This window comes from Pollicipes pollicipes, unplaced genomic scaffold, assembly GCF_011947565.3.
Source record: "Pollicipes pollicipes isolate AB1234 unplaced genomic scaffold, Ppol_2.1 Scaffold_4295;HRSCAF=5057_pilon_pilon_pilon, whole genome shotgun sequence".
NCBI lineage: Eukaryota > Metazoa > Arthropoda > Thecostraca > Pollicipedomorpha > Pollicipedidae > Pollicipes > Pollicipes pollicipes.
Genome location: NW_023596461.1, coordinates 10,741,777 through 10,761,061, shown reverse-complemented (window position 1 = coordinate 10,761,061; position 19,285 = coordinate 10,741,777). Strand labels below are relative to the sequence as shown.

The 19,285-nt window shown below is 55.4% G+C and overlaps 1 protein-coding gene across 1 annotated transcript; it reads left to right on the top strand.

Moving 5' to 3' along the window:
- The first annotated feature begins 11,731 nt into the window (after positions 1 to 11,731).
- On the top strand, positions 11,732 to 15,132 carry LOC119096703 (extensin). The gene is made up of 3 exons (XM_037219598.1): positions 11,732 to 11,943; positions 11,986 to 12,697; positions 14,661 to 15,132. The coding sequence occupies exons 1-3, from the start codon at positions 11,732 to 11,734 to the stop codon at positions 14,811 to 14,813; spliced, it is 1,077 nt and encodes a 358-aa protein (XP_037075493.1). The 3' UTR covers positions 14,814 to 15,132.
- The last annotated feature ends 4,153 nt before the right edge of the window (positions 15,133 to 19,285 follow it).

Genomic DNA, 19,285 nt, shown 5'->3' with positions numbered 1-19,285 from the left:
AGGTTGTGAATGTCTCATAAAAATGTAAGGTGTCATTGACGTGGTGTAGGTCATGCTTATGTCGTGTGGTATCAGTGGGCTGCACAAATATCGTGACCCAGGAGGATTGGAGTTGCTGAAATGTTTGCCAGTCGTATGGTTTACCACCGGGTGGCATTATACCGTTCGAGTGGTGCCAGGAAGGCCAGTTTGCTGACCTTACGGGGTCAAGCTAGACATTACCCGGTCAAAAGCGGTTATTGGCTCAGGCATGAGGTCCACGGCGTTCAATGCCAGAAATGTGGGCAATGTCAGGCGACCCCTGAGTATCCATCTACGGAGGGCCCCATGCTAGCTGCCACCGTTTTTTAACACGGTGGTAAAAAACGAACTTAAAGCTGCCTTTCGGAAATATCTGAATAACCTATTCGGTCCCAGAGCAGGGAAGTACGATTTCATTTGGATGACCCATATTTAATTGCATGTAAGTATGGTTGGGATAATTATCGCTGCTGAGCGTTACACCGACTTTGTTAGCTTTGTTTTGCTCAAGTTAAGTTTTAAGCTAAGATTTGCACACGACGATGTTTTATAAAACTACCTGTATATCAATATATCAATATATCAATATATATATATATATATATATATATCTATATATATCATATAAATAGTTTCAGAGGCAGCATGGGAGAACCGTTCGGGGGCATGAGAAGATTATGCTACGTCACAATTTTGCTAACACAAAATCACGTGACTTCTAGCCTCAGGCATTGGGGGACCACATCCGGTGACCGTCGGGGCCCACACTGGCCGCTATTTGTTCATACATGCCGCGCAGGCAAATCTTAACCGTCCGAGATATGATCGTCAGGCAGTAGACGAAACGATAGATTTTACGATTTTTATCTGCCGGAGCCGTTGTTAAAACTTTCGGTAGTCATACGCGCGATTCAGTGGTACAGGTGTCGTTTTTGAGGCTGACAGGCATATTGCACAATACATTTATCTATGATATTATGTGCATATTAAAAATGAATGCGTAGAATCCGTAAAAGAACAGAACAGTCAAGTCGCCTGCAGGCTTAAGAAACCAATCTACAGGAGCACATTACTCAATCTGCAAGCAATAGGAGCACATCACTCCAGCTGCCAGACCCTTTTTATGGGAGAGCCTCTTGATACCATGAACTGAGCCTTCAGCAAGATTAGGAGAGACTTGCGTGTAGGGGGATACATGATTAAGAGGTTTTGGGGCAATCACCGGAGTGACATGACGTCTGCGCGTCACGTCTTTAGGTGCGCCGGGACCTCTTCAAACGCCAAAGTTCGAAGCGGCTATTGCAAATGGCGGTGGGGAGATACCCCACCGAGCGTTTTGCTACACTTGGAGACTGCCGTAATCTATTGTGACGCTAACGCATTTCGATGACAAATTTGGGCGTACCGCCACGCTCAACAAGCCGACATCTCCGACGTTGCGAGGCTCGTAGCACTGCGTACATAGACTGTGCCGCAATGCCGGTTCTTCGCACGGCGCGGTTGGTCCCTAAGCTAGACACTTATGGCTGTTTTCCGTGACTGCGCGATGGAATTTGTGGGGCCATTTTTCATAACCTACTTCATGAAATATGATTCACATCGCCACTTTAGCCAGATCCGTTCGGTAATGGCGACAGGTTCTAATGTTCACCGCATGGGTGCTCGGCCGCCTCGCTGTCACGTGGACGCTGTTCGGACGCCCCCTGGCGGCCACACGCAAGGTCGGCGTGGGCTCTGTCCCTGGGGCGGACGCGCTCATGGTACAGGTTGTGAGAACCTTGTCAGCTCGATAAACGTTTGTTGCTCTACAGTGACGTTGCTGGTACCCGTGCGACACCATGCAACATTTTTGCATTATGGTACCTGTACCGCGGCCGTTGCGTTGTCGCGGGCAGAGGTGAACTGCGATCACCGTTGACTAGTGACCCGGTTGGATCCACGGCGACGCACTGCCCTGACACTCCCTTCCAGAGCAATATACAGTCTAGGCTAGCCTATGTATATATTTAGTCTTCAGTTATGCATATATAAATAAGTGAATGAACGAATACATAAATAAATATGATATATGACCTTAAGCCCTCTTACTACTACCTATGGATGGCCAAATCAGGTCAAAGCTTCTGCTTCTGCCTAAGCCTCTGCTTGGGATGGTCGCACCCGACCGTTGAGCGGACCCACAAGGCATAAAATCAACGGCTCATGATTGGACTATTCAAACTTCATAAACACGGAAAGACAGCCGATTATTTGAATGAGTAGAGTGCAGCGAGCTCAAGCCTGAAATTAGACTCCACGTCATTAAGTGGTTGTGGGAGTGTGAAAATCAGGAAATAACCCTTTGTTGTGTGGGAAACATGTAATTGACTTTTACGAGACCTGTGCGGATGCTTCATGTTGCCACCATAATCATATAACGACTAGTAGATCCAATGACGGGCACGGCGCGTAGGATTACCTACCGCATACCCCCACGCACCCCAAAGTGGCCATCTAAAATCGACCACACGTAAATGAGCCACACTAGTGTTCAAACAGGCTTAATGTTCTTTCAGAGCCAGCCCACATGTTCCAGCTCACGGAAACGTCTGAATACGGCCGCACTCCACAACATTTGGCTCCGAAGCCCGGCTGCGGAGGATGAACTGAGGAGAACTGTCATGTGCTCTCCTCGTGGTGGCCAAAGCAATGACGGATGGCTGCACAGCTTTGCACGCGTGCAGCTTGACTTCGTATTCACTGTGTCGCCATTTGACCCAAACTGGATGCGCAGCCACTTACTATCTTATAGGCTGAACATTGCTTCTACGTTAGATATTGGCCTTCGCCAGGGCAGCACGAAGCAACGGATGTGGAGGGCAGAATGTGGGTTGGGGGGGGGGGGATATTTCGGTGCGCGATTTGCTCTTACCGGTGTAAATATTGCTATCGCAAGGCACCGAACCGTTCAAGTACAGTTTGCTTTTTTGCAATGGTTTTAGCGCAGATGTAGCGTAAGTACAGCGATGGTTTCAGTGGCGAGAGCAGATTGTGCCATATATTTTGTTAGAGGTGCCCATGAACAGCTGCCTGTGGTATCTTGGAACATTGTTTCTGGAGTCGCAGCACGCTAAATTAAGCTGCAGTGTTGGATGGTCATGGCTTGCGACTGCTCACCCCAGCAACGGTGACGTCAGTTTTTTGGAGCCCTTTATGAGAAGGCCCCGGGCTTTTCATCGCGAGGAGCTGCGGCTATGCCAGCAAAATGCAGACGACATCGAACTTTGCAAATCAACACTGCTATAAATCAGATATCACTCTTGCCCAAGCGACTGCCATGGGAGCCGATTACTTCGACAGATGTCCGATGGCACATTGCAGACGGCCTGGTCTTGACACGGTTGGCGCGCCGCTACATGCCAGCGCCCGACTCCAATTAGCCGGGGCGGGGCCGCCCTCGAGCCTTCTGAGGAACTGCGCCGCACAAGACGACCCAATTAGCGCCACTTCTGCCGCCGCCGCTCCACACGACATCTGGCTTTGCACCTCGCCGCCCGAACTTGACCGTGGGCCTTTCACCGCCGCCGCCGCCGATCGCAAGATTCACGGCTGCCCAAAATTGCGCAAAACTATATAGGGTGCACGTGCGCGACTGTGCGCACCAAACGCGTCGGCGCGGCCGGTGGTGAAGTGTGGTACGCGCCGCTCCAGTGTCTCGGCAGACGGTCTGAGCGGGCGCCGAGGCTGACTGGCAGCGGCGGGAGGCGCCGCCTACTCGGGAGAGCACACGACACGGACAGTGGTAGCGACACGGCACGCGGGCAGCATGGTAAGTGGGCAACGCTCGGCGGCGTTCTGCCCTCAGGGCTGGATGGGTCACATGCCTATGGCAGGTTGGTTTCCTCTGATGACGTAATTGGCTTAGTTGAGATGAGTTCCTGTCTTTGTTGCGAGGGAGGATTGGTAGAAGGCCTGAAGAAAGCCTGTAGTTCTTTTACTCAGCACTAGGACCGACAGGATCTTCAACAATAGGATTTCTAGTTGTGTTACAAGCTAACAGAGAGTTAAATCTGCGAAAGTTTTCGAAGAGTAATGGCTAAATAGCGGTTTATTTAAGTACAATTAGGTAAAGCGCATGGAACATACACTTGAGGAAAAAAGAGGATAGCTTTTCCCAACCATTTCAGCACTGGTGTTATACATTTTATTGTGTTCACATTATGCAATGGTATTTATTTTCCATGCACCTATTTCGCTAGTAATGACCGAGCTGAAAGTGGCTATTGCGCTGTGCACACAACATAATTCGTACATATATTTTTATGGGCTTCTGCGTTTAGAAAGAAAGAAGAAAACCATATGATACCTATCACGCCTACATAATCTGAAAAGATGCTCAAAACAATCTATAATATGCCGCGTAGGCTCACAAGTTAGCGGCAAAGAATGCGCTATACTCTTCAGTACGGTGCAACATTTGTGACCATGTTCATGTCTTCATACACGTCTCCGGAAGCGCTTATCCCCTTCCCTCGCTTCGCGCTGGTTTCGTGCCTGTGAACGGTTTGAGAAAATTGTCCTTGCATTCAGCACTATATGATTTGCAGTGCGAGAAAATGTCCTCCGAGCGAGGCTGCTTCCGCTGCGTGCAAGCCAGCCCGGCAGAAACCAGCTGGGTCTGAACCAGCCCGGCAGAACCCAGAGCAGTGCGACCGGTGTCTTCTCACTGGTACCATCACAGATCATGGCCTTCGTTGACATTGGCGCGCTATCTGCTGTCTGGCATCCGGAGTATGACAAATGTCGTTTTTATGTGGCGGTAAATGCACCTTGACATTTGAAATAACGGTAATGGAGCGCCGCGCGTTTCATTCACTTTGTGAAAACCACGAACCCAGCGATTAGACTGAAAGTGAAGACAGCACCACGTGGATGCCGCAGCTTGTAAGCCGCAGTTTGGGGAACTCCCGGGACGCGAACGATGCTCCATAGTACACTGTATGTCCGCTGTACATGCATTTAGCAGTCGTAGTAGTAGTAGTATTGGGGCTTTTGGGCGCCTCGATTGTGGTCCAGGCACTCAGCCAACCAAGTCTTTTCCTGACGGGAGGGCGGAAATGTAAATTTTTCTTTGAAACCCAAGGAGTTAGAGCCAAAACCATGTGGCGTCACCCAGCAATTAAAATCAACACCTTGGCTCACGTGGGGGAGGGGGGGGGGGCACGGCCCCTGGCCTTCCCTTGGTTACGGCCCCGCCGCCGCCGTCGACAGTTCACGTTAGGCCTGGACTTGGGCACTGGTCATAGACAGTTCATGAACCTCAGATGGCTGTACACTAGATCAGTACTCACGCATTGTGCTTCGCTTCTCTGCGACATTGGTTCCTCGTAAGCGATACAAGAGGCGAAAGCGCGGGGATGTCCCTTTGACGCCTAGTTAAAATTGCACGGCGGTGGAGCCTCCGATGATATCATACTCTTCCTATTCCTGCGATTTCAACAGCTGCGCCACCCTCTCTATTGCCGAGAGACCAGTATCGAATTTGGTAAAACTGTGATGTTATCTATGCAGTTATGGTTTATGTTTTGTGCCTTCAATCACGTGTTCTTTACATAAGTAACCTCCTTCAGGTTCGTCCTCCACGGGTACCGCATAATTCCATCGGAAAGAATTTAGACAACGCATTCCAAGTTTGCAAACAATGAGTGGTGTGAAGAGATAATAGTGATTCCTAGAAGCACTTCCCAGCACAACCAATGCGGAATAACATAGCTATTAAGATCCCTGAAAGTATCTTAAATTCTCTGTGAGCCACTGGTAAACATTACAACATGCGTACAATACGTGATGACGCCCTATGCAGTGTCACTTTGACAACGTAAATCTGCTACTCAAATACGAAAGACTCCGTCCGCTCGTTGTTGTCCTCATTCCTCTCGTGGCCTTCTGTTATTTACTAGACAATGTCGCAATATGTCTATGTTTGTTCGCTTGAATTGCACCAAATTTTACTTTCCGGCAAAACTTCCCTGAACAAGCCTGACAATAAACTTAGCCCATCGCACCGATCTGTCAAACATCTTGCCTGATCTTTAATCTTTCAATATTGCAACAGGCTGAATGCAGATTGCGTGATTGAGCGGTTAAATGAGTTGTAAAACCATATACCTATACATGTATACGGCATATACATGTCGATGTAGACCATACAGTCGATAGGAACAATGCGTCTGTAGGTACTTGGCAACAGCGAATTACGTTGCATGCAGGTTTCAAATGCCTTAAAATTGTTGGATTAAGTCAAAAATGTACAACCTTTTTGTGGATAATGACTTTGGCTGCCTAGCATCTCCCTCCATGCAATGCGAATTACCATGATCACTCAACTCTCACAGCTTGTCATTTAAGTGCATTATTTCTGTGCATGGTTACCATACATGAATACAGCCTACATAAGACCCATTTTAAGACGTCATTGGAAACTGTATTGTCCCACCAAACAGTCATCAATTTGGATGAATAGCATATTTCTGCTGGTAGCAAAGTAATGTGGACACTTCATTTCATGCATCACCAAGGCAATCTCGTATAAACGCCGAATATCTTTCCCATGATTTGGTATGGCTGCGCCTGGGAGGCACGTGCGATTCGTTGCGCCTCGTTCCCCTCGCTTTTGGCAGGACCTCGATGACAACATGAATACCCCCAGCTATGCGAAGGAGACGTGAAAAACTATTGCCAGCCACGTGAGCTGGAGCAGTTTGCGCGTTGTTTCCTCCTTATCATAACTGCCGCTGTGAAAGTGAACATTGTGCGCCTGTTCACTTGCCAGGGACCTCGGTTGCTTGCTTGTCTAGTATCTAATGCGTAAGCAACAGTTCAGCCGCTCCTAGGTAGGAAAGGACCCTGCATGGGTTCTAACTGCATGACGTGGAGATACGTCCAACCCGACGACACGTCCGCGCTGTGAGCGCGGTCGGATGGGCCGAGAACAGCCCAACCGCAGCCTCTGCGGTTACAGCCGTCACGCCATCAGACCGTGTGAATTTCGCCGAAGACAGACTGTGTGGTCCGCTGCCCGTCTCGGCGGACCGACCGGTCGCCGTCGCCTCGCCTTGACACGCCGGCTGGCGCTCTGATTCGGTGGCCTGATTGGCTGACGCTCTGATTCGGCGGGACGGGCGCCGCCACTCGACAAAAGCCGCAAACATTCCGCAATCGGCTCGCGCAAGCATGAATCATCCAATCGTTTGCCGACGGCGGCCGCTGCCGCCTGCAGCCGGCTCAGTTTTCCACGCGGCCTCTCGGCGTGGGAGACTTGGCGTAATTGCTGTCATCACGCGGCCGGATTACAGCCGCCGGACTCCAGCGGACCTTGACACATATAATCAGACAATTGATGTTGTTTTGAACGTGAACGTCGCCCTTTATAAATTGTTGGCTTTGTAAATGCGTTTCGGTTCATGAAACCAAGGCAGCCGTCTGTCGGTGTTTTTTTTTTTGTCTTTAAGGTGAATTGCCAGCGACGGTGACAGATAACTATGGCATTGAGGTTGGTTTCGTAGCACAATCACCTGCCACGGACCTTGGTCATATCACCAGTGTGGTACCATGACGTGCGCTGACAACCAATCATCTTCGACGCATGATGGAGACCAGGACAGCCGTCCTTGGGTCAGCTTGATCCCAGTAGTTCTTTCCCTCATTCATTCTTGGTTCAAGCTCCAACTCTTCGCTCATTTTCAGCTTGAGAGTTGCGCATGGCTTATCGTCATGCATCATTCCCATGAAATGTATCCCGCCTGCGGCAATCAGGGTGAGTGCTAAAATTGGCGGTTTCATAAGTCGCGATGATCTGCAAATGGAGTATGACGGAATGAAACACACAGCCACCATGCAGTAAGGCGGCATATGAATGTGTCTCAGGTACATTTAATTTCGCCGCGCCCTGCACCACAGTCGATATCGTTGGTGTGATCAAAATGTCATTTTCAATTGTTGAAATGCTGAAATGGAGCATGGCTCGTTACGCGACAACACTACTTTGTCGGTTAAGAGTATTCGTGTCGGATTTGTAACGGCAAATGCCATTAGGCTCTCCTCCGGCACCACCAGCTATGACAGTGATGTCCGCTGTTGCTTAATCCGGCTCCGACAGCCAGCCTCTCGATTGATGTGCACTCAAAAACGGCTTGTAATGCAGACTGAAATAAAATTGCCAAGCATACCAACGTGCTCGTCTATCGTTTAAATCATAACGCTGCATCTTAGTAAGACTACTTTTGCATGGAACGCCTGTATTGTAGGCAGTGACGTTGCTGGGATAGGGCGATTCAGAAAAAAATGCATGCCAAACCATCACTTGTTACTAGGCAGCCCCTACCGGCCCTCCTCAAGTTTTCCGCCATGCACGGACCAGTTTGTGGTCGTGGTGCTCGTTTCTGCAGCATATAAAATAACTGAGTAGCCAGCTACAGCTTATTCCCTGAGCGCTGAGCGAGATACCTGTAAGTGGTCTGAAAAAACATCAATTTCATATGTTTATTCTTCCGCACAACTCGTCTCACCGTCCTGTCACATCATCAACATCCCGCCGAACAAGCTTCCAAACCTGCACCGATCTCAGGTGTCCTCCTTTGGATGTCACGGGGCCACCTGCCCTGCTGTACACCCTGCAGCGGTTCCAAAGACTGCAAACTGTCCGGCGGCAATCCATGTTCGCCTGCTGTCGCAGGTAACCACTCTACTGCGTGTCTTTTGTGACGGTTCAGCAGCTGCGAAAGTCGCGGTTCGTTCGCACCTGCTATTACGGGTGGGAATGCTGCTGTGTCGTGTCTGACGGCGGTCTGCTGGCAGCTGCTGTTTTGGCTGGCCACGCTGCTGTGTCGTGCCTGACGGCGGTCTGTTCGCAGCTGCTGTTTCGGGCGGCCACGCTGCTGTGTCGTGCCTGACGGCGGTCTGTTCGCAGCTGCTGTTTCGGGCGGCCACGCTGCTGTGTCGTGCCTGACGGCGGTTTGTTCGCAGCTGCTGTTTCGGGTGGCCATGCTGCTGGCGGCGGTCGGCCGGCTGGCGGCTCAGGGCGCCACCGCCGATCCAGAGGACGAGCTGCTGACATCGGTTGGACGGCCACGCTACGGCGCCCGGCTGCCGCAGTCCACGACCGAGCCGCCGGCGCGCGCCGCGCCGCTCGTCACGCTCGAGCTCGAGGACGCCTCGGGCGACGGGCCGGACGCCGGTGACGTCACGCCTGGAGGCGGCGACGTCGAGCTGTTCTCGGAACTGGAGAGCGATGGAGCGATGCTGGGACGGCAGCGCGAGGCGGCGGACTCGGCTGGCGAGGCGGAGCCCGAGTCGGTGGATACGGAACTGATGGCGGCGGAGGAGCCTGCTGCCCCCACCGCGGCGCCGGCCGCCGGCCCGCGTGTCACCACCTACTCGCCGCGGGTCCGCTACCGGCCACGGCCTGCTGTGGACCAGAACAGCGTCGATGACGACGAGGAGACGCTGCGTCAGCCTGAGCCGACGCAGCTGGCGCCCGTGCGGGTGTTCTTCGAGCCGGGGCGCTACGAGGGGGAGTTCAGCTTCGGGCAGGTGCGCGAGCCCGAGTGGTACTCGGAAGAGTCGGTGGCGCCGCAGCCGGCGCCTGCGCCCTACCACCGCTACAAGGTCTACTACTCGGCGCCGGCGCCGCAGCCGGCCACGCGGCGGCCGGTGGTGGCGCCGCTTCGTGTATACCACCGGGCGCGGCCGCTGCACCGACCGGCGCCCGCCCACCGGCCGGTGCCCGTCCACCGACCAGCACCCGTCCACCGACCGGCGCCCGTCCACCGACCGGCACCCGTCCACCGCCCGGTACCCCTGCACGAGCAGTACGAGAACCTGGTCCTGCCTGAGCCGGCGGAGTACGGCTGGAGACGCCCGGCAGCTGAGTCCAGCCAGCCCAACCTCGGCGCCGTCGGCTTCCCGCCCATCGGCAGCTTCTACGACAACCTGCACACGGATGTCGACTTCGTGGGCGCGGGGTTCGCGCAGCGCGTGGCGCGCTCGCAGCCGCACCGGCGCTGGCGGCGCTCGCCCAACCTGGCGGCGCTGACGGCCGACTCGACCTTCTTCCGGCCGGAGCCGGTGCACGGCGGGCCGCCGCACCACGCCGGAAAGCTGGCGCTACGCGGCGAACACGCCGCCTCCGGCCGTCGGCTGCACGCCATCGCCAGCGTCCAGGAGATCCCGCCGCCGGCACACCACGGCGCCGGGCACGCGCCGCACCACGCCCCCGCGCACGCGCCGCACCACGCCCCGGTACACGCGCCGCTCCACGCCCCCGCGCACGCGCCGCACCACGCCCCAGCGCACGCGCCGCACCATGCCCCGGCGCACGCGCCGCACCACGTGGCGAAACATGTGCCGCACCACATGCCGAAGCATGTGCCTCACCACACGCCGAAGCACGTACCGCATCACGTGCCGAATCATATGCCCCACCACATGCCACACCGGTCGTCGAAGCACATGCCACATCATAGGCCGAAGTCGTCTCATCACAGCGGGCACGGCTATGGCGTCTACGATGACTACCCGGATCACCACATAGTGAAGGACTATCGGGCGCCCAAGACCGCCTGGGACTACGTGCTGGCAGCTCGCGGTGTGCCAAAGGGGCACCACCTAAAAGCCAAGGGTCACCGCACGCACCATGTCGAGGGAAAGGGAGATATCTTGGTGCCCCATATGGAGTGGGATTACGCTGCTCACGCCAAAGGATACGGCGCAGGAGCCCACAAGCCTAAAGGACACATAGGGTCGGACTACCATGCACCGACGGCTTACAAGGCACCAGATTACCATGAGCCTAGCTATCACGCTCCAGAGCCCAGCTATCATAAGCCCAAACCCGCGTACCACGCTCCAGAGCCCGAGTATCACGCCCCCAAAACGGGGTACAAAGCTCCCGCACCGGCGTATCACGAGCCGGATTACTACGAGCCTGTTCCTGAGCCAGAGTACAGCGCGCCGAGCTACAAGGCTCCCGAATACCACGAGCCAGAGTATCACGCCCCTAGCCCCGCCTACGCTGCTCCTGACTATCACGAACCCGAGTATCACGCTCCTGAGCCGGAGTATCATGCTCCAAAACCCGACTACCATGCTCCCGAGCCTGAGTACCATGCTCCGAAACCCGAGTACCATGCTCCTGAGCCGGAGTACCATGCTCCGAAACCCGATTATCATGCCCCCGAACCTGAGTATCACGCTCCTAAACCTGACTATCACGCTCCTGAACCTGAATATCACGCTCCTAAACCTAAGTATCACGCCCCTGAGCCCGAGTATCATGCTCCAAAATCTGAGTATCACGCCCCTGAGCCGGAGTACCATGCACCGAAACCCGAATATCACGCTCCTAAAGCCGAGTATCACGCCTCTGAGCCTGAGTACCATGCTCCAGAACCTGAGTATCACGCACCTGAACCTGAGTACCATGCTCCAAAACCTGAGTACCATGCTCCTGAGCCTGAGTACCACGCTCCAAAACCCGAATATCACGCCCCTGAGCCTGAGTACCATGCACCAAAGCCTGAGTATCACGCCCCAGAGCCTGAGTATCATGCACCGGAACCCAATTATCACGCTCCTAAACCCGAGTATCACGCCCCTGAACCTGATTACCATGCTCCGAAACCCGAGTATCACTCTCCTGAGCCGGAGTACCATGCTCCAAAACCCGAGTATCATGCCCCCGAGCCTGAATATCACGCCCCTGAACCTGACTATCACGCTCCTGAACCTGAATATCACGCTCCTAAACCTGATTACCACGCTCCTGAACCTGAATATCACGCTCCTGAACCGGAGTATCACGCTCCGAAACCTGAGTATCACGCTCCAGAACCAGAATACCATGCTCCGAAACCTGAGTATCACGCCCCCAAGCCCGACTACAAGGCCCCGGAGCCAGCGTACCACGCACCCAAGCCCGAATACAAGGCCCCGGAGCCAGCGTACCACGCACCCAAGCCCGACTACAAGGCCCCGGAGCCAGCAGTACCACGCACCCAAGCCCGACTACAAGGCCCCGGAGCCAGCGTACCACGCACCCAAGCCCGACTACAAGGCCCCGGAGCCAGCATACCACGCCCCCAAGCCCGACTACAAGGCCCCGGAGCCAGCATACCACGCACCCAAGCCCGACTACAAGGCCCCGGAGCCAGTGTACCACGCACCCAAGCCCGACTACAAGGCCCCGGAGCCAGCATACCACGCCCCCAAGTCCGGCTACGCGGCGCCAGTGTATGCGCCAAGTCGCAGCTACTTGGGCCCGGTGGCGCACAAGGCCAAGCACGCGCCCGCCCTGCCCAAGCACGTCACGTACGAAGGGCCAGACGACCATAAGTACGTGCCTCCCACGTACGAGGCGACCAAGAAGCCGGCGTCCGGCTACGAGATTGAGTACATGCCGTACAAGTCGCCGGCGCCGATGCCGTACGCCGACGGGGCGCTGCCACTCAAGGGCTCCTGGGGCTTCGCGCACGGCCTCAAGAGCCAGCTGGGCTACGTGTCGGACGCAGCGAGCACGGCAAGCTACGGCCATGCGGGCGTGCACGGCCGCAGTCCGACCGTGCGGCCGGCGTACGCGCCCGGCCACTACCTGCCCGGCCTGCTGGCGACGCCGCACTTTAACGGAAGGCCCAGCTCTGCGGTGAGTGCTCCCCTCGGCGCGGTCGGTTCCGCGGGTAGGCTCACTGGCGCCTCGGTGAGTGTTTCCTCGGCGGGGTCGGCTTCGCGCGGGGAGGTACAGGCGCCCGGCGGCGCGGCGAACGGATAGGTCTGATCACGCTCACGGGGACACTTCGTGTCCCTGTTGCTGAGACGCACAGATTGCCTACACGCGAGAACACTTGTACCCCTGCCGTATGCAGGCACACAGAAAGACATTCGTACAGCAAGGAACAATGGCAGGCCGTTCAGAAACGCTCACTCGGAGAAACGCGCGCAGCGATGCGCAGAACAGCGCACCACGTGCGTGAATGCCCCCGAGTATGTACGCACAAATTATAGCGAGACACACGGGCTCGCGCTCACGGGCACAGGACCGACCGGTGGCGCCCCAGCTCGTCCAACCGGTCTTGTTGTGGCCGCCCTCAGCCAGCCGGCTCTCCCACGTCGTCCGGCGGTGCTCGCGCTACCGACCGGCGCGCGCCATGCGCTCGTCACACGACGAGAGCGGTACCACAGCCCAGCTATACAGAGCGCCCGCCCGCCCCCGTGCCATGTTGCGGGCTCGAGGCTGGATGCTGGGCTGGCGTCACGCCGTCCCCAACCACAATCGGCGCCGGAAATGGCTCGTTGAAGACCGCAGATGTGATGCGCACCCTGAAATGGCCGTCACGGGCGACTGGCATAGGCGACACGGCCGACGTAACGGCGTCGCACGCGACGGGTCATTGGCGGGCGCGTGCGACCGCTGAGGTCATCACCGTCGGTGCATCCCGCGCCGCCCGTCACGCTCTCGCGCGTGACGCGCATCCCGTCACGCCTGTCAATCAGCGCCGTGTTCATTAGTTTGCGGCGATGACGCCATGGGAGGTGTATGGTGTCAGCACGTGTCCACACATTCAGCTGTCCGGCGCGTCATTCATTAGAAGCCGCGCCAATCGCCGTAAGACGCATTAGTCACACGCTGTTCCAGGCGCGCGCGGTGCATCCTCCACGGGCTTGTTCTTGCCACACTAGAGCAATGGCGTGAAGAGAACACGCACGGTCTCCTCCCGCCTAGCGCGCTCATGATGTGTGCACTGTGTGTCAGTTGACACTCATTGTAATGCATCATTGACGTCAATCGGCACTTTGCACACATTACTTGGTCTCACTACAGTAAATGTTGTGTAATCCTTGTGTCTGTTTCGGTGCAGCTATGCAAAAGTTGCGCAGTGTTTTGGCTCAGCTTTTCAGATTCGCTCTTGTCTGGTCCCATCTTGTTCTCATATCGTCATCCCAGTTTCGACTCCTGAAGCTAGCCGAACTGTAGTTTTGGGGCTTGCAGACGAACTTTCCAAGTGTGCATGCCGATTCCCTAGAACTTACCACGCATCCTTTAGCATGTCGCTTTTTGTTGGATAGTGCGGAAAATGCCGAACTATCTGTAACTGCTATGCTAAATTATACTTTTGAGTTTATAAACACTCATTTCATATCCACAGCTCAAACTTCACACTCGCATGTATCTTATGACTAAAGCATGTGCATTCCTGCAGTGTTCAAGCTACTATTTTGCAAAGAATGGAGTAAAAGGTTCATGGTTACAACTAAAGTATGTTTAGACATGTACCCAAAATAAAACAAAACTATGGCTGTTGACCCTCATGGCTTAGCAGGGGAAAGACGATGCCGACTAAATCCACTATCATTTGCATGTTTACCACCATTCCCATCTTCCCTTCGTTTGCTAATTCCGAATTTGCGTGCAAAGGGAAACCGGATTTGCGTGTAAAGGCTTCAAGGTGACACGCGTAGCCTTCGCGTCTTTTCCACCCTGCACAGGGCCCTCGCGCGCGACGATGAGTGCCGTGTTGATCGCACAGCGGCCGGTGATGGGGTGGCGCACCCCTGCATGACCTTGTCTGCCCTCCTTCTGATACAGGTCTACCTGTTCATCCCGACAGCACATTAGAGCGGCGTACGGCTATCCGCCGCCGCCGCCGGGCGGCTACGGCCCGTGGTGGACGCGCCTGGGCCGGCTCATCGGCACCGACCTGGTCGTCAGGAACTACCGGGCGCCGCCCATCGCCAAACAGGCCGCGCCCGGTCACCGCTAGGTGGCAGGGCGGGCGCGGCGGCCAGCCGAGCCTCGAGGGATTGACTGTGGTCGACGGGTGATTGTGTCTTTCAAGCTAGCGAGCGGGGCGGTGTCAGCCAGTGAAGCATTACCACGCCGTGTAATATTTAAAGCTCTTTGAAGCGGACGGTCGTATGGTTTGCTTGTCATTACAACATACGGATCTAATATGAGTGTTAACTTAAGCAAGTATGACTTCTCTTTCGCGTGTATGACGCTGAGTATTTTGGCAAGCTAGTCTACGAAATATGTGCGGCTTATTTTCCTAGAAATGTTATACAATACACGAATCTAACTGTGCGACAATGCCGTGGGCTTTAATTACTGAATTCCATTGACAAAAATCTAATGAAAACACGACTCAACATGGGAAGAAAACGAAGCTGAAAACTTCGGCGTCCCCGGACACGCGCCGTTCGCGGTTGGCGGTTCTAGCCGGGCATGTCATGGAAAGCCGGCCGATGCCAGAGAGCTGGTCAGGAGCTGCCGAGCACGGCCGATCGCCACAGGGTCGTGCAGGGTCACCACCAGGTACGCTGTCATTGTTCCCCTGGCTGCGGCGGCAGTGCCGCGACGAGCCGGACCGGCACTGACATGGGTGAATGGCAGGGACTTTCTGTGTGCCGACCATTGTGTGGGTGATTCACGGTCTGCTGACCGTTGCCATTCAACCAGTGGTGGTATTCGTTGCCGGTCGTAACCGTTCACCAGCCAATCACGTTTTTCATATTTTGACGAGTTGCATCGGTCAGCTTTGACCAATGTGGGCAAGGGTGATAAGGTCAGCTCGCCACAGGGGCGTGGGTTGCGACGGCACTGACAGCAAGGCTGGTGCACTTTTAGTTCCGATCCAAAAGCATTTCAGTGCTTCCTTCCACGTTCACACACTGAGGAGGGTGCAACACACACACTGAGAAGAAGAAGAGAAGAAGAAGAAGAACACACTGAGAAGGCGTGGTTGAATGTATAGTCGAAGAGCACGAGAAGTTTGGAGCATTAGTGACAACCTTTGAGAGGATTTACGAGGATGAAACAAACGCAACAAAGGTGCAGCTTAAACTCTCAGGGAAGTACGTTATTTGAGCTACGTCGAAGCCTACACCAAGATGTTTTCTGGGATGTTACTGTGCTGCCGTCGTCCTGATCCTGCCGTAGTTCTGCCGCCCGCTGTTGCCAACTAAGCTCGGTAGACTGACGACCCGAATCGTTCGTTCCTCAACTTCGTTCCTCAACGCGTCATCATTCCTGCGTCGGAAAACGCCTCCCCGCTCGCTGCTCTCGATCGCGCGCTGGTGGAGAGTGGCGCCGTCCCGGCCGGACGCTGACGCGCGGCGGGTGGCGTTCCCACGATGCGGCCCGAGTGGCGCGCCATGTGGCTGACTGGCGCCAACAAAGGCGCCACCCCGCGCGCCGACCGCCGCTCACTTCATCCGGAGCCGCGCTGTGTCTTGCGCAGTGCAAAACAGCGATTACCGAGGGTGACTAACTGTCGTCAGATTACGTCAGCGGCACGCGCGCCAGATCGCGACAGATGGCGCGCCGCCGGCAAGGCTCCGGCCGGCCGACACGTCATCTGCTCCAGATGTGACGTCATCCGAAGCGTCGCAACGAGCGCACGCAGAACGGAACGGGCCAGCATCTGCCCATGCTGCTGTTACTTCTCCCGGACGGATACAGATGGGTACGCACCGAGAGAAGCGCACCGATCAGTTCACGTCATCTGCTACACATTGGGTTCAGTGGCACTGTAACCAGACGAGAGGAAATTTCCCGTGTTAAACGCGAATGGTCAGACTTCCTGGGAGCGAGGGGTGGGGGTTTCGCTCATACACATTCCGTTTCCGCAGCAATATTGACCGATCATAGACCGCAAACAGCAATTGTTTTTTTATAGAGGGGGGGGGGGGGATCAATCGAAACTGCACATTTCTCGTTTGGACTCTTTTAAGGCCGCGTCAGTACCCTACGGCTGTGGGGCAGTTTCAAAGTCGCCGCGTAAATTAACCATTGCCATTGCATCCCCGCCATCAACAGACCGGCGTCCTGGCGACCGCTGATCGCCGCGGTCGATAGACCCCCCCCCCCCCCCCTCCAGAGGTTGGCCGCAGGCGCGCGCACTAACAACACACTATACCACACTGCAACCATCTGACTGGAGGCCTAGGCTCCGAGGCTTAAATTCACTCGACCCTAGACGTTCTCTCATCGTGTCCGTAAGAGCAATGGTGCGTGGAGACATGGGCATTAGGTTGGTCTGACCAAGGTCGCCGCCTTTGAGGTTTTAATGGGAGACTGAGAGATTGACCATGTCTGTTTGGCTTGACACCGTAGCCTACGCAAGTCGACTAAGTAGCCGAGACCAGGCCTCACACAGCGAATACGATGAGAAGTCCATGCGCTTAAGTAAGGTAACTACAGTAAAGTGGCAAACTTAACTTCGGGGAAATTGACCTAAAAAAGAAATAAACTAAAGTAGCAGCTATGTGGTGTATGTGATGCAACGATCCAAAAACAGTTTTCGGCTGCGCTGGGAGAGACATCGCGCCCAGAAATACACAGCTTCGTATCATCAAAACAGCATAGCTCATGCTGGCAGTCAGCAAATGAACCTCTCTGACGATCAAGAGCCGACAATATCAGAACAACAGTAAAAACATCGACGCTATTTATTTCTAAAGTTAGGCACCAATGTCGGCTCGGCGCCGACGAGGGACAGGACAGAAAAGACATGGTCAGCTCATCGGTTACATCACTCACAGGCGGGCAACACAAGGGGCAGACCCGCTGCCAACAGATTCGGCGAGAACGCCGCGACGGACTGGAAGCCTGGTTTCCTCCAAACACCGACGTCCCGCCATAAATGCAGTTACTCTGGCGGAGGAAAGCACAACTGGCACTACATATTGTCGCGAAGAGATGGCAGCTCGGTCGCTCCACAAAAACTGCGCCAAGGTCGCTTTGGCATACGCTCACGGCCAACGGTCGGGCACGTCAACACCGCGACACACTGTGACACTAAGCAAGAAACCGCCGCCACAAGGGTGGCACCGGGCGCTGGGCGTCCGGCCGCGGTCGGTCTGCGCATGCGCGCCGACCCACTGGAGTACAGCCACTGACCATGCCACATCCGAACGGGTTAGAAAATGTCTAGGCACGTGGAGTGGAAGGCAGGCACAGGGGAGGACGCTGCCCAGTCGGGCCGGCGGCGGCCCCGGGGCGTGCCTGCCGCGCTCGCGGTCGCACGGCGGCCGCGGCGCAGCGCGGCGCCGGCGCACCTGGACGGACAGCGGTCGGCGCGCGCGGGCGGGGCGCCACTCAGAGGCCCGGTGACAAACACGCCGGCGCGGCCGCACGTGGCGGGAACGCGCAACAGTCCATAGCTGGGCCTGGTGAGCAGTGGCGTACAACGCCGGCTACCTTAGACGCTCTCCCAACATTTAAGCTCTTTAGGAAGATCTGGTCGTGCAAAACGCAACGAGTGTCAACTTAACGCAAATCAGAAACAGGTCGCCCCGCGTGCGCCACGGAGTAGCCATTCGTGTCTTAACCAATGCGATACGAAGTCGCTAATCCGAAACGGTAGTTGGTGGAGGGACCAAAACAGTGAAATGAGCGCTAAATCCGTGCTGACTTTTACCAATATTTAAGACTGCATTGGTGGCAGCTTTAACACTGTTGGACAGCTACTGTAAACATCAAACTTAAGAACTAATCTCACCCTGCTTCGATGTCAATGCCACGCGCATCGAACAGACGATGTTTGGCGAAAAAAAACAGACTAACTCAGGATTTGGCATTGCTCTCCATTGCGTTGCGCTAGAAGGGCTCTGAAGACTTGCTACATTTGGCAGACATCGACAGTGTAGTTTCGATGAAAAATGACCAAGGACAAAAATTTCGTTAAACTGGCAAAAACTTCTGATTGACAAGAACAAGCATGAATGCACTTCAGCCTGCCACATCTGCCATCGCGTGCAAAATCACACCAGAATGCCTCTGTGTACCAGCAAGTGCCGTGGGTTCCCGGACGGACCTCACCAGTCCAGCTCCTCTCGAGGAGTGCGGCCCGGCCCGGGTCACCAGTAGAAGGGTCAGATCAGACGCCCCACGAAGACGGGACCCGGCCAGAACACAAGCAAGGCGCCGCCGCCGCCGGGACGGCCACACACACACCACGACAGCGCACAGGACGTCGACTAACGCTAATGAATAGGATTATCACGGCGAGTAGCAACTTTGGTTATCCTAGCGTCTAGCGTCTGACAAAGGCCGCGTTCGTTTGGCGGGGGCGGCCGGGCAGCCGGCCGGCACCGCCGCCGCGCGAGGGAACCCTAGCGGCCGTCAGACGTGCCAATAGTGTTCGGGGAAAACCTCGCGGTCCTTCTGCAGCGCCTGCAGTATGGAGGCGCCGGAGTCGGTGGCGAAGCCGGCGGCAGCGGGCGCCGGCGCCGG